This window comes from Amphiprion ocellaris, chromosome 5 (genome assembly GCF_022539595.1).
Source record: "Amphiprion ocellaris isolate individual 3 ecotype Okinawa chromosome 5, ASM2253959v1, whole genome shotgun sequence".
Lineage (NCBI taxonomy): Eukaryota > Metazoa > Chordata > Actinopteri > Pomacentridae > Amphiprion > Amphiprion ocellaris.
In genome coordinates, this window is record NC_072770.1 from 23,611,176 (window position 1) to 23,626,714 (window position 15,539).

General features: G+C 40.0%; 2 protein-coding genes and 1 long non-coding RNA gene across 4 annotated transcripts in view; 1 reads left to right on the plus strand and 2 right to left on the minus strand.

Annotated features, from left to right (window-relative positions):
* The window catches only part of LOC129348940 (uncharacterized), a 138,146-nt gene extending 130,009 nt beyond the window's left edge, over nt 1-8,137 (minus strand). The window contains exon 1 of the long non-coding RNA XR_008601707.1: nt 7,999-8,137. This is a non-coding gene — a long non-coding RNA (uncharacterized LOC129348940). The remainder of the gene's footprint in view (nt 1-7,998) is intronic.
* fam72a (family with sequence similarity 72 member A) lies at nt 2,762-8,005 on the minus strand. Its single transcript, XM_023267221.3, has 4 exons — nt 6,641-8,005; nt 6,311-6,388; nt 5,506-5,630; nt 2,762-5,405 (listed from the first exon to the last, which is right to left on the minus strand). Exons 1-4 carry the CDS (start codon nt 6,790-6,792, stop codon nt 5,311-5,313), a joined length of 450 nt encoding a protein of 149 aa, XP_023122989.1. The 5' UTR covers nt 6,793-8,005; the 3' UTR covers nt 2,762-5,310.
* Nucleotides 8,138-8,217: 80 nt separating the features above from the next.
* The window catches only part of srgap2 (SLIT-ROBO Rho GTPase activating protein 2), a 58,830-nt gene continuing 51,508 nt past the window's right edge, over nt 8,218-15,539 (plus strand). For both annotated transcript variants that reach the window (XM_023267216.3, XM_023267218.3), the window contains exon 1: nt 8,218-8,690. In XM_023267216.3, coding sequence (XP_023122984.1) covers nt 8,624-8,690 — 67 coding nt within the window. In that variant the 5' untranslated portion in view covers nt 8,218-8,623. The remainder of the gene's footprint in view (nt 8,691-15,539) is intronic.

A 15,539-nucleotide genomic window follows, 5' to 3' on the forward strand; every position in this document is an offset into this window, starting at 1 on the left:
GATAAATTTTAGGGGGTGGCATATATATATATATATATATATATATATATATTATATATATATATATATATATATATATATATATATATAATATATATATATATATACACATATATTTACCCATATATACATACATATATACATACATACACATATATACATATACGCACACGCACACGCACACGCACACGCACACGCACACGCACACGCACACGCACACGCACACGCACACACACACACACACACACACACACACACACACACACACACATATATATACACACTCTGCCAAGGAGGCAGAGCCTTGGCAGAGTTATGTGATGATTGGCATTGGTTTGTCTGTCTGTCTGTTAGCAACATAACTCAAAAATGGAATGATGGATTTGGATGAAACCAACCAGCAGGCATTACCAAATTGACGCAAATACTGCTGAAATAAGTATGTTAAATAAGTAAATATCATTTGTATTTGTCAGTCAATCCTAAACATGAGTTGTTCTTATTAGCTGTCAATCACAATATGTGATTTGATATGTCTAGCAGAAAGGGGAAAAGATTTAAACTGACATAAAGTCAACCTTATACACTTTGAAGAAACCAAATGCTAGATATGTTAAAAATGTTTCTTAAATTTAGCAACAAATTAGATTAAGACTAGACTATGTCTCTCTTATGCACTGTTTTGGGAAATCTGCATTTGTGTGATCTATGCTTATGTTCAGCCTGCCACAATGATTACATTATTAATTCATCTAGAACACAGTCAGAGTCCAGATAATTTTATCTATTGTCTTAGATTTGTGGTTTTATTTTTTGATGCTCTTTATTTGAGACATTTCTTACAATAATTCTATAATTCCAATATTTGGATATTACTAAGAATTAAGGATCTACTTATCATCTTAAAATTAAAAGACTAACTACATCAGATAATAATTTGTCCAAAAAGGTAATTATTGTGACAGGTGTACTTCTTACTCAGATATATTATACTAAAGCAATATTCATAACATGTGGACCAGCTGGACCAGAGATAGTCTGATTTACCTTTCGCTGTCTGAGCTCTGCATGCCTTCATTTCTTTCTCTCTCTCTGAACTCTTCCTCCTCCATCTCCTCTCTGGGATGTTCTTCCTCCTCTCTTCTTTTAGGCTGGGAAAAGCTGCTGGTGGTTCCCTTCCTCTTCATTCTTTACTGTCTCCTATAGAATCACACTGACTGAACTGTTTTTTCCTTTGATAATTTTCATTATTAACTATGATACAATCTGATGTGTACAATTTAAACCTTTAAAGAGATACTTAACATGTAAACGTTTTTTTCAGCTGTAAACTAAATGATATGACTGTACTATGATGAAACATCAATGTTGGTGTTATTATGATCTTGACACCAAAATTATAAAAAACAGCATTAAACAAGCAGGATGTAGTTTTCAAACAGTCCATGAAAACCTGGTGTGACTGTGGGTTTGGTTACACTTTAATGTCATGTAAAGTCTTAGTGAATGTGTGATTTCTTTTGACTCAGTCTGTTGTCAGAACCACAGGTTGTAATTATCAAAAAAAAAAGGAGAAAAACTTCCACAGACGACCCCCCACCATCCTTCTATGGCTATTCTCTAACATTAGCTAGCTATATAATTAAAAATTAGCAAGGCCCAGACTCACTGGAAACCGAGGCTCGTCTCGCAAGCAAACACTTTATGTGAATTTAGACACTATTAGCATTTAGTACATTGTGAACAGTTATATTAGCATGTAGTCTAACCCAGTCTAACTAGTGTCTTACTGTCACACCGAAGTCCAGCTGTCATCCACATGAGTGAGGTCTAAGAACAGCCCCCTCAGGGGGGTCGTGTCACCTCATATCTGTAGCAGCATAGACTGTACAGGGCGTTACATCAACATGGTGCATTCGAAAGCACTCGGACATCGGAGTTTCACTCCTTAATTGTCTTTCCTGGACTTTCGCTCTTTACGGCCGGCCACAACCTTTCATATACATATTTTTGAATTAGATTGTTCAGAACGGGGGTAGCAGCCGGGGTGGCAAGGCATCTTCCAGGGGTGGCAGTTGCCACCCTATGCCACCCCAGTAGATCCACCCCTGCTTACTGGGATCGCCAAGGTGACATTTAGTTAAAGATAAAACACAAAGAGCTGATGTTCTGTGCAATCTGCACAGATGCTACAAAAACGTGTGAAAACATGGCAAACCACAAGAATCTGACTTTTTTTTTTGCACTTCCTAAATTGCCCTGTACGTGTCCCAACAGCAGCAGAGAATGCTTCATACAGAGACATGCAAAAACAAATTCCAAAACTTCATTCAGATCATTCCAAGAAGAGGGCAGTTTTCCTGGTGCATATGTGAAGGTTTAAAACAACACACAGTGCTGCAAAGAACACAACGTAGAGGACTACAGATCAAGCAATGCTTCTAAAATGTAGTCACTACTGTCAAGATTCCATTTCTCATATATTTTCAGCGTATCTTGTCAGATCTATCTATCTCTCATATCAGCAGTGTTGATTAGAAAACCTGCAGGGCCATGTTTTCATGTTGCTGGATGTGGAAAACCAAGTACAATATAATACCACAGAACAGCAATATTTTGAGCATTTTGTACTAACTTTTTTCCCTCTTCTTCCCATATCAGGGATCTTGTGTGCACCGCATTGTGTTGATGAGTAATTAAAACAAGATGGAAGCATACAAAAATGATTTATGAAATTCCAAAAAATATTCTGTAGCGCAGCTCGAGTACATAGGCCATAAAATATAATTTTTATTCCTCCAACAATAACTTTTCCAGTTTTGAGGTCCAAATTTGAAAAATAGGAAAAAAATGACATCAGAACTTCCAAGCAATTAACACATTTTGGGAAAAAAAAAAGAAAAGAAAGTTTATTAATTTAACAAGCATACAAAACAACAAATCCTTTTTTCAAACTACCAATGCAGTTTCAGTGCAATTCCAAAATATACATTTTCAGCAGGGCATGTTAATCAAAGTTATTCACGTCAGAAACAGCCATTTAAATAGTTCTTTTGATTATCATTTGACAATTGTCCTCGCCAGAGGAAGCTCACAAGTGATACCTTCTTGAGGTAAAACTGTACACATCCAATCTTTAACATACAAAACAAAGCACTACACAATGAAATATTAAAAACATAAGTACTATAGCACAATACAAACCAAAGCATTTGTAAACAAAGTCTGTAAACAAAAAGGAAATATGTGGTTATAGATATTTGGTTTGTGGATTTAATAAATATCTATCAGATGCACTGTATGTTATCAGTTTACCACACAAACAGTATTTGGTGTGAAAGCGTAACACAATGTCAGTTATAACTTTAAAGGTGACAGAAGTGGAAAATCTGGACAAAGTTCTCCTGCTCTATGAGTGTTTTTCCACAACTAAAGGCTATAGCATAGATAAACAGAGGGCAAGTAACATGAAAAAAGCTTCTTCCTTTATCCTTTTCCTTCAGGTAAGAAGTGTGACATTCAATGTTTGCCTCTTCAGCAATGTTTGCCAACAACGCAGGCAAATCTCATTCACTCACTGAACGACTGATATTTTAAGACAGGATCATAGTATTAGCAGGGCACAGCAGTGAAACAACAACATAGATGGCACTGCCAAAAAAGGACTGCTTTGTGTGAAGTCTCTTGTGACTGGAGGATTTTGAAGCTTGCTGAGAAGAAGGCCTGGTCTGATAGTGATGACCAGCTAACATACAGCATCAACCCATAGTCTACAGCGCAACAGTGGTTCTTTGTCAGCAAACACAATATATCTGTAAGGCTAAAATTCTAAAACGTTGGAAGCTTTATAGTCAGCTGCACTGTTTTAAGGTTAACTTCACAACAGATACTCAATAAAGTGAATTGCTTTACAATAAACTATCCCAAAATGACAGAACTGAACTGTATTTTTAGATGGGTAGTCAGTCTATAAGTTAAATACTGATATGTTACATGACTCTTTGGAGTTCACTTTTTCCTTCTCTTCAAATGCTACAGGTATTTTGCTACATAAAACTGAATGGTGATGTAACAAAAACAGAGCATGGATACCACATTAAAAGGTGGGCTGTCACAATTTGAGACCTTAGTTTCTTTTTCCAGCTTTCATGTATCACTGATGCAAGATTTATTTATTTGTTTATTTCTTATATGACTTGAGCTCTGAAAAAACATTCAGTTTTAAACTCAGCTGCTCTATGCTTTTGTGGAAGCACACCCTATTCACAGATTAGTATGTTAGTATGGTATACTGCTACAGTTGGATTCATCTGGGTGTCAAACACATACTGCTGCTTTCAGAGGTATAGCAAACACTGTCTCAGCATATCAAAGTCTTATCACTGATACAATATCAGATCGTAAGGTAACTTAAATTAATATATATATATATAATATATATATATATATATATATATATATAAAAAAAAATAAATTCAGTAATTTGTGCTATTTGTCCAATATGTGGGATCTAAAAAGCACTCAAACTTTCAGTCAACACCCAGCCACACAGCGAGAATACAAGCCTTTAAGAAATGACTGTTAATGGGAGCTTTTCTTATTACAGCATAACCAATATGCAAATTATAACGGCCATTTTAAAGAAAACAGGCGAATTGGAGTAGTCTTCTGATAAAATGTAAACAGCGTGAAAAAGCACAGATTCACTGGTGAGTTCCACTGACTTATACCACACTCTCAACTTCTTATGAGGCTGATCAAAACTATGAGCCCAGATAAGTAGAACACACTAGATTAACAAGTCTACCTGTCTGTTAGTTTCAGTTTACTTCAGCTACATGTTTATAATAGCCCACGCAAATATACAAAGAGTGAAAAGAATGTATGTGTGTGTCTGTGCTTTTAACAGTGACAAGTGATTGGGAAAGGCATGGTCATGGTTTAAAGGGTAATTCAACACTCAAATATAAAGACCAAAAACTTCTCCTGTGCTGTTCTCTGCAGGTTCAAACTTTAGAGCACATTGTGCTTACAGCCACAACTCAAGCAAGAATATTGCACCTGATATTTTCCATTAGGTGTCAAAGGCAAACATCTCCTGTGACATCACTTGGGTGTAGCCAGACGTGCACTACTGTTTCAGCCCACATAGAGTAATACAGCAGAAGTTATCTGCCTTATGTGATTCAGTGTTCAATTACCCTTTAAGGCTCGTCTTTTCTGTCTCATCCCAGCATGGTTTGTACACTCCTTTAGCTTCAACTCACAAATATTGGCGCTCCAGGTCTCTCACAATGTCCATTTCCCTTTCTACCTAATACACTCCTCCTCTGATGGGCTTTCTGATTCTTCATTCTCACTGTCGTCTAGCTCAGGAAGATCTCCCCATAGGAGCAGATTCAGACCTGCAGACACATTGTAGAGTGATTTGTGAAGGCTTATGAACATTTAACAGACTGAAATTTCATTGAATTCCAGTGTTATCAGAGTGAAGTTTTTACTGACCTGTCGCATCCAGTCTGTTGAGAGTAGATACAGCATCACTATTGAACATCCAGAAATGGCCGTTGTTACAGGAGAGCAGGCAGGGTTTACAGGGGGCTACAACATGATAGCCCACAACATTACCACTGGGAGAGGGAGGGAGAGAGAATAAAGAAGAAACGTGAGTCAGCACTTCACTGGAGGCACTTCTGAAAAGTGCTAACTCCACTAGTGTGTCTATTATCTAACCGATGTTTGTTTTTGCCCTGTGTACAACAACAAAAGCCCGGGGAAACAAACGAGGCTCCATAAAGCTTCACTGTAGCACTAAACTCTGCTACAAGTCAAAATCTGAAATAAATGCCAAATTACAGACTATCATTTTAAATGTATTTTCAGAGAGCTGAAACAATAACTCGACGCTTATTATGCTATCCTTTACAAAAATAATTAGTAGGTATTTCAATAATTGATTACCTACTATTTTACTAATTAAATTTACAAAATATTTGCAAGTACTAGCCTATCAAATGTGATAGGTTGCAGTTTGATTCACTTTAATATCATTTTAAATTGTCATTGTAAAATGCTTCTTCTAGTAATTGCTTAAGTTGAATTAATCAACTGATTAATGAATTAGAAATCATAAATCTACCTTGAAAATAATTTCCATTTGCAGCTCAACAGCTGGACACAATGTACAATAGACACAAATGTGGAAAAAACTTGTTTGTTGTGTTAACTGTGGTCAGCTGTTCTTGACTTTTCACATCAGCAGATGGTGTTCCGAAAGCAAACCTTTTGAGTATAGATGAGCTTTACATACCATTTGAGACATGCGATGTCTCTCAGTTTGCATTTACAGCTTTCAGTAGAGTAGCAGCTGGCCACAAAGTCAACAGTTCTTGGTGGTGCGAATGCGTGCAAAGAGAATCAAACACAGCCAATAAAAGGATGCAACACACACTAACCTTACATTTTAATATGAAAAACTATCAATCATAGTTTTATGAAAAGAATGTTTTCCTCTTCGTATTAAGTCAATATTGAAATATAAATTGATTACAGGTTTGTGAAGTACACCATGCCCTGGTAACAACAACAACAACAGACATAAACAAAGGTTAGCAGCAATGCTAATAAAATTAACACTTACCTATTTGGAGGAATATCGGTGGAAAAAAGCTCAACCTCGGTGTCTGCAAGAAGCACTGCCTTCATGCCTCTTGTGCACAGCAGACTCTCACAAAATATACAGTTCACCTGGGTCACACACTTGTTCTTAAAATTAGCGTTGGATGTAGACATTGTTGTTTTGCTAAAATGGACGAACCCTCTCGCTCTTTCTGCGTCCAGACACCAAATGCAGCAGAAAACAAGATCCGGATCCGGTTGGTCGTAATTATCCGTTCAATTCAGTCAAATAAAAATCGATTTAGATGAACTCTGAGAGAGATATAGAGAGCTCCAACGTCCTTGTGCAAACGTTAGCCTCTTTCCTGACGATTGAACGGAAGGCAGCTAACGTTAGCTTGTGTAACACGGAAGAATGTACAATTCGGCGAAGCAAACTCTTTCAGAAAGAGCTGGCTGGCTGTATTATTGATGAACACACAAAGTCGGCGTTACACTACCCTGTTTTACACCGCCGGCTCTGCATCCATCCAGACGTTGTTAACAGCTAACTAAATAGCTGTCAGCTTTGTTTACAACTTCCTGGTATTTAACGGCACTTCCTGAAACTATCTTTAAAAGACCCTAAACCTCACTCTGATTGGATATGCTTCGTGGTAAGCGAAGCCATTGGCCAGCTTCGTCACAAAATCTGAATTTTATTGGTTAGAAACTCGAACTGAAACGCCCTCATTCACAGCTCCTTAAAACCAATTGGTGCAACTGAAAGTCATTCAAATGCCGTTTCACTAATCGTAGTGTGGGAAGTATTTCTCTTGTCCTATAAAATTAGGCGGAGCCATCGATTAAAAAAAAAAAGTTCCTGCTTTGATATTCCGGATAGGGGGTGCGTCTTAACTACACACTGAAATCACTATATTCCGCTAAAAGTTGTTGTTTTGGACAAACGCCACATGGTTGATAGGTTTAATGACAATAATATCATTAGTAAATGTGTAAAGCCCGCGCTGGAGCTAATGGGTTGTTTGCTAACTGGCTAAAGCTCCGACTTTTTGGCTAAGTTTGGGCTAACGTTAGCTAAGTACTTTCGTAGAAACACATAATTAGTCACGGTTTTTCTTGAGAATATAATCATATTCGCTGACACTTAAACTAAATATAGGGTCATATGTACAGAAGTCTCTTGTCATTAGTTGTAGCGTGACTTAAAAGTTTATGTCGAGTGGCAGTTAAAGGGATTTTGCTAACGTTACCCACACTAAGCTAGCTTACCTATAGACTTTGGGTTAAACTCTTACAAATGTATTGAAAGTTTTAACTTCCTTTTCAAGTTTGCCCTGTATTGATGCCTTCTCAGTCAAACATTTAAACGAAACTCACCTGGCCAAACATACCTCGGTTCTTCTGCCCGCAGTTTAGAGCTTGTTTGCCTGTAGCAATTGTGGTTTCTGAGTCCAAATGACTACTACCCACGTTTGCATCCATGCCTGTCCTGCGCACTGACCAGCAGCAGCCAGCCCCTCCATCTCCACCGGGTTTCCTCTGCCTCACTTCAGGAGGGGGAAGAAGAAGAAGAGAGCACTTCAGTTTGGGCAGGCGCACGGGCAGCAGCGTGACCGAGACCCGCTCAGGGAAGAAATAAGAAAAAGAAAACTTTTTGGGGAGTGCTGACTGACGAGCTGCTAGTTTCTAAAGAAGGGAATGAGTCTCATTTCACTTGAAGTTGTTTGCACCATAACCGGTTTTGAGGAGGCGGTGAGGCGCGGCGGCGGATAGCAGCAGCAGCAGCAGCGCCAAACTCACAATGCGCCCTGAGTGAGTAGAGGCAGGGAGACAATACAGAGGCACACTGAGGAGCTGCAATCTCTCATCTAGGGCTCTCATTTTCTCTCCAAAGCCGCCTCCGGAGTGGCATTTTCCTTCCATCAGCGGCAGATTTATTGATGAACTGAGAGAAAATTGACTTGACTACAAGCGCAAGTGTTTTAATCTCCAACACTCAGCCATGACGTCTCCAGCGAAATTCCGAAAGGACAAGGAGATCGTGGCCGAATATGAAACTCAAGTTAAAGGTAAACTTTTAAATGACGTTTTAGATGCCATCTGACAGCACAAATCCGAGTCAATAGAGCGTTAAACCTGTGCTTACTTACTATGTGGTATGTTTTCCTGGACTTGGTAGATTGCATGGCTTTTCCACCCCTCACCTCTCGTATCAGGCGCAATGGGTTGGCTTGCCTTTGTATTCTGCAGACCATTTATGAAGGTTAATTGTCGTTACGCGGACGTGGCAGATCGCTAATATATAAATAATTGCACTCGTGAAAAGGACATCATGATCGGCGTGTCTCAAAACGCTCGCCTCTAAAGCAGCGCACAGACGGCCAACAAAAGCAGGGGAAAAAAACCCGCTTAGAAATCAGCGGTGTTTTCCAGATGTGGCCTCAACACAGTCTCTTATGAAGCTGATATGAAGGTGATGTGTGGATTGTTGTGTAGACTACTGAGGTGCTGAGGTTTCGACATTGTACAAGGCAGGGCGTTTTCTTTCCCCCCTCTGTCTTCTGCGTGTCTGTGCTGCTGGTTTGCACTGTCGTCCGTTCATGCGTGAAACGCAGATTGCAATTAAATGATCAATTTGTTGCTATGGCTCGTTCATCGATCACAGTTCATTGGTGCCGCTTCTGCTGATGATCAAGGACATGGGAGAGCAGATTGTAGTTGTTAGAAAGGGGCGTTGAGATGTTAACCGTTTATTGGCTGATGGGTGTGTGTGGATGTTTGAGGCAGACACACTGTATTCAGATGTCACAATGACAGTGGGTGCTAATCAGATCTGTAGGGGTTATGTGGTGGCTGCATACCTCAGCCTGTGGAGGAGAGGAAACGAGCAGAGGTACCAGGAAGAGGACAGGGATGTGGAAGAGGAGGACAGGATATTATACTGTTCATGAACAGTGTTTGCTCTGCTACTGCAGTGCCAGATCATTGGATAAGATGGGCCGCTGCTCTCCTCATCACTGCTGCTTCTCATTTCTGTTTAGCTACATGACACCCAGCGCCTCTCCATACTGTCCCCTCACAACACTCCTGTAGTGCTGCACTCCCCTGTGACTCTGTTTGATAGAGCTGCAAGTCAGTGAGTTAGATTTCGAGATAAGTATCATGAATGTTGTCAAACTACAATTTGTGGTGTTTTTTTTAATACAGTTGAGTGACAAATAAAAGGGAAAATCTACAGAAAGTGTTTTAGTAAGGCCTAGAGGTACTGAAAGTGGCCAAAACAAAGCTGTGCTGTGTCATGGCATAGAGTCAAAAAGTTTCCACAACTTAAGGAATCAACATCATTTTTTCAAAATATATTATTAGTCTATTTGTTAAGATCTAGTGACTGCAAAAGCCACACCGTGTAGTTGAAATCAGTATCACACTCATCTGTGGTACCTTCTTGCCCTGCCGGGTTGCATTTGAATTTGTTATATGTTAGGGTTAGGACTCTATCCAAGTGTTTTTGTTTAATTTGATGCTTGTAAATTAAGCGTCATATTACATCTGCATAAAACCTGAGCAAAGGTCTGAATTGGTGGCGTATTCTAGCAGTTAGTCCTGTCATTTTACCTAACGGACAGGACAATCCAGGGTACCTCGGCTCAGCTTGCTGTTATCCTCCTCTTATTAACTGCCTCCTCTTGTTTACCTGCCTATTTGATAACTCCTTTGGTTGTCACCACAGTGACATTAGTGTTGTCGTGTCAATGTCCCTTTAGACTGCTGTTTATGCTTGGCGGCTTGTGTATAGGCTTTCTGTCTGTACTGCATTGTGACGACTGTCTGCTTTGTTTGTCAGACTGTGGACTTAATGTTTGTCCATCGACCCTCTGCATTGATTTCTCCTGTCAGTTACTTCACTGCTTCCCAGTGAACAGCTGTATTGCGCTACCTCTTCTTTCCTCACTGTCTGCTCGTTTTTCCACGTACCGTCTTCACTATCTGGAATGGAACAGATGAAAGGGCAAACCTGTGCATCCACATAGCTGTTAGTGTCAGTGTGTGTTTTTCCATCTGTGTAGAGATGTCTCCAGATGCTGCGTGTCTGCTGTGACATTTCCAGCAGTCTGCCTTCTCTAGGAGACACAGTCTGTCATTACCCTGTGCACTGCTGTTGGAGATTCTCTAATAAAGGGTATCAAGCATCAATATGTGAAACAGCTACACGTCGCATCTCTATTTTCCCGTGTTTACTTACATGTGTCTGTCTGTTTTCCCCAAACTCTAATAGGTGCGCTCTGCTTTTTTCTGTCCAGCTAGCAGAGGAAGACTCATACATACCTGCATGTGTCTGCAATCATCAGACAGCAGGAATAGATTTTACATGCTGCAGCCCACACTGCAGCATCGTGGGGGAAATAAATGTAAATCCTCTCATGGATAACATTCATGAAGCCCTGCAGCAGGAGAGGGAGATGCATGAACATTCAGATATTCACACAGACAAAGGCTTGACAAAAGTAATTAAGCACTTGGTGAATACATTTATCTTGATTATTCAAGACCTTCCCTTGCCATATTAAGGACTATAATATTGTGTTGATTGTGTTTTCATATCCCTTGAAGTTGGGCATATACTGAGCACTTTCCACTGCAGGAGCTTGTCGGTTGTTTTAGGGTAGCCCAAACCTTTATGTATGCTCTGACCTCAAAAATTATTCGAGTGGTAAAAATACTGCAGAAAAATTCTCAATGGGGTTTGGTTGAACTCAGAGAAGACAAATTCTAATTGGATAAACCCAGAGAGGACAACAATCTGCATTTTTCTGTTCTCTCAGTGTCTTTGTTGTCAAGTAGCAGTCTTACCCTCTAAAACATCACCATCTTCAACCTAAAATTCACATTCATCAGGCCCATATAACCCCTCCATTGTTCTACTTCCTGTATGCTCAAAGAACAGAGTTATTTCCAGTAGCTACTATATGTTGTTGTTAGTAAGTTAACGGCAGTATCGAAGCTGGTGGATTTCACATCGCGATGAAAACAGTAATACTGAAGAGGTGGATTAGGGAACCGTTCTCGTAAACATTTGCATCACGCCGCACTTAACTTGAGTTCCTGCTTGGCAAAGCCACCTATACTCCTGTCGCTCCATGCTGCTTTATTGTTGTACCATTTTACTGCTTTGAAAATAGGTACATATGTATTCTTATCCTTTTTTTGTATTCTACACATTTGCCAGTTTTAGCAAAATACTGGCGAGATTCCGGGCATAATTTGGCTTTTTATGATAGTATTTTATTGCCCCGCTGACTGTCTCACTTTAAGTGCTGATAAATGTTTAACCTCATATGACATGTCATTTTTCATGATGCAAAAGGTTTTTGTGAAGTGAGGCTGTAGGTTTGGAGAGGTCAGTGGATAGTTTGGCCTCACCTGGTGACACAAGAGCAAAAGGAAAGTTGCTTTTTCAAATGCACACCAGTGTTTGAATATCACCATCTCTTTCTCAGTCTGAGTTATATCACACAGGCAGAGTGCTGGTACTCTACTATGGGATTCTGGCTGATGCAAGGAATGTTCCTACTTGCTCAGGAGGCGGGTTTGTGTCCATGAAAGTAGAGAGACACACAGACAAATGATTGAAAAGCGAAAGAAAGAAAATGAGACACAACATTAAAGAAAGAGGAAAAGGGGGTACATTTTAAGAGGGGGTGTTGTAACACGGATGCCAAAGGTAATGCACGTTACTCAATTGGAGTTAAGGAATGTGCTTATGGTCTGCCATTTGTAGTTCAGAGTATTTAGTGCACGAGGAACTAAATCCAGGAAGCTGTTTTGCCTTTAGAAATACTCCAGATTGTTCTGTTACCATTTTTCCCACAGCTTTTTCAATTCTCACAAGCTCTTTATTAGGTAAGCATGAGATGGTTATGGCCAGTAGATGTGCATCGACTGATGCTGCAGAGCATACAATAGTAGCACTGATTAATTTGGAGTGTTTACTATCTACTCCACTGGCGATACAATCCCACATTTTCCAATTGGTTAACTCCCAGTGTTATTGCAATGGAAATTCTGTCACTATTTTGTTGAAACTGTTTCATTTTTTGTGTACATTTTGGTTCAGCATCTGAGCATCTGCCAGTGTTTTACACATCTGGGAACGGTCATAAGTGGCTGCCTTTGTTGCCACTGATAGAAGAATTGAGGTGTTTTTGTGGCCCACCTGACAAATGCAGAAAGTCTATGAATGGCCATCCAATCTGATCATGCACTACTACATGAACTGTATAGATTTTTATACTGCATACTGTCAGACAGACAGACAGACAGACAGACAGACAGACAGACAGACAGACACACACACACAAAAGCATGTACAAGCCGTATCTCCAAACAACTGTAGACTGTTTTAATGTTCCAGATCGGCTAATAAAGTCATTCAGCTCTGCAGATATGATGTTGATCTGTCTCTCTGTAGAGCAATGAGTGCCTCTGGCCATAACCTGAAACTGTGTTTGCCTACGTGTACATTACTAAGCTGCATGTTTACAAGGTAGCCAGAGAAACATATGATTTAGGATAAATGGCTGCTTTCACTAGCACACAATAGGAAAGGTGGTGACACAGCAAAAGTTTTTGTCTGCAGGATTGTGGGTCTGTGAGGCTCTATGCTTGGCCTATATTTTTGTGAGTGTATTGTTGTTGATTGATGCTTATTTGAGCAGAAAGAGCAGGGGTAGTGCAGAGGATTCTATTTTTACTTCATTAACAAAAATAATACGTGAAGAGGCAGAGGGAATAAAGAGGGAAGAGAAGATGAATACAACATTACTGTTACAGCCACACGTTGCTGATGTTCATATCAGCAATCTGTGGTTGGAAGTATGTGGGAAGACATATTTAAGCTAATCAATTAAGGACCGCTTTAGGACTTTGTTTGTGATCTTTTTAACAACCTTTGGTTAATTAGAGCTGGACTGTATTGACTTAGTGGTGCAATTATCAACCACAAGTCAACCACACAACTCTGAATGTGACTGTTTACTCGCTGCACCGGGTACAAGTGTGTGAATGTCTGTCAGAGTGTGTTGGTGTGTGTGTGTGTGTGTGTGTGTGTGTGTGTGTGTGTGTGTGTGTGTGTGGGGGCGGAGGGTCCTGGATCAGAGTGTTGTATTGTGAGCTGAATGAAAATGCTGATGGGGCTTAAAATAATCACTCAGGAAGGATGTTTGTGTGAAACTGAGGTTCGGGAGGCTGGAAAACACATGGATCATACAGGAGTGTGTGAAGCTTCCTGTTTGGGCTCACAGCTTTGTGTTTGGGCAAAGGAATCAACTGCCTCTCGCACAACACACACACGTATACACACACACATTGCGACTGCGCCTGCTAAGCGAGTCTTCTTTGGTCTGCAATTACAGCAATTGCCTCTCAGAATACAAAGGAACAGAAAGATAGATGGGTTTTTTTTAAAGGAACAAAATCCTCTATTCCACTTGATAGGTCACAATAGAACTATGTGTTCCAACCAGCTGTCCCACTGTCCTCTCAGTTTTATGTGCAGAGTGCACCTTGTGCTGTGTCAGCATCAGGCACGACGTGGCTGAAAACTCTCATTGATTTTCTGTTCCCTTTGGCCTTTCTGCTTCCTTATTCTTCAGTACTCGATATGACAATTTACTACAGGGCTGCTGCGGCACCTGAGAGAAAACACACAGCCCTAAATTTACTAACTCTAAGTGCTGAGTTGGCCTCCTCCACAACTGTGCTTGTGAGTCAGTGAGTGTGTTATTGCGATTTGGATTGAGATGTCTAATTCATTTCTGCCTGCGCCCCCTACATTCTGGATACAGTTGATTGCTGAGAGATAAAAGAGGAATGTCTGCTTTGCTATCACCGTGTTATGTAGGTGAACCGGTACAGGCAAACAACAACTCCCTGTGTATCAGATCTTAGATGTAACAGCTCATTAATGTCAGTGACAGAGAGATGAAGGAACACGGCTGGAGAATGAATGGAGACAAAAAAAGAAATAAACCCTGGGATAAGAAAAGGGCAGCTGGTGAAGCCAAGTGGGCAAGGTCAGAGTTCATCTGCTATATGACTGCTGTTCATTGCAGCCAGATTTTCCAGATCTTATGATTGGGCAACAGATGTTCTGTGTGCCCTGGTTGGCTAATCCTGACACTTTGGCTGCCACCCCTTTAGTAGGCCTACAGCATGGAGGCATGTTGGGATTGGCTGAAATCTCCCCTCCCTCTTTTCAGGTGCTTCTGCTTTGATGTAGAGTAAGTGTGTGTTTTAGGTGCACCCATGTGTACCTCATTTGAATGGCCAGTCAATAGGTTACCTTCTGTGCTGACATTTTGAAACATATAAAACTCATATTTGTTCATGCAAAACACGCGTGCACGAACATACAAAATCACCCCTCCAGCCTTGCAGACATTGTTGTTACCTGCTGTAGGGTTTTTGCATAATGTCAACTGTAGCATTCCATTTAGACAGTTGTTTTTTGGGGTTATTTTTTGTGAGATGATGAAGTTGAACAGTATTATGGTGGAGTAACTACTTGCCTGTGTCTATGTGTCAGGGGATTAAACTCTTTTGACGTATTATGTCAGATTCTATACAGTGGTATTTTATATCTTACAAAAATTCAACTGAGAAACCCTCTTTTTTTCTATAAAATAATCATATGGAAATAGTTGTTTTTGGATGAAACTATGAACTGACTACCAATTGAACTGAATCATTGTGCTTTATTAAACTTATACAAAAGTATTTTAAATCCAGTGTAGAGAAGCAAAGATATTACATCTCTGAACCCCAAGCAGTTTCTAGATGTTTTCTTTGCTCCTGCCACATTCTTAGTCGCTATGGGCGCATTTGTCACTGCAGTATAAAGTGATGAAACCGCTATGGCA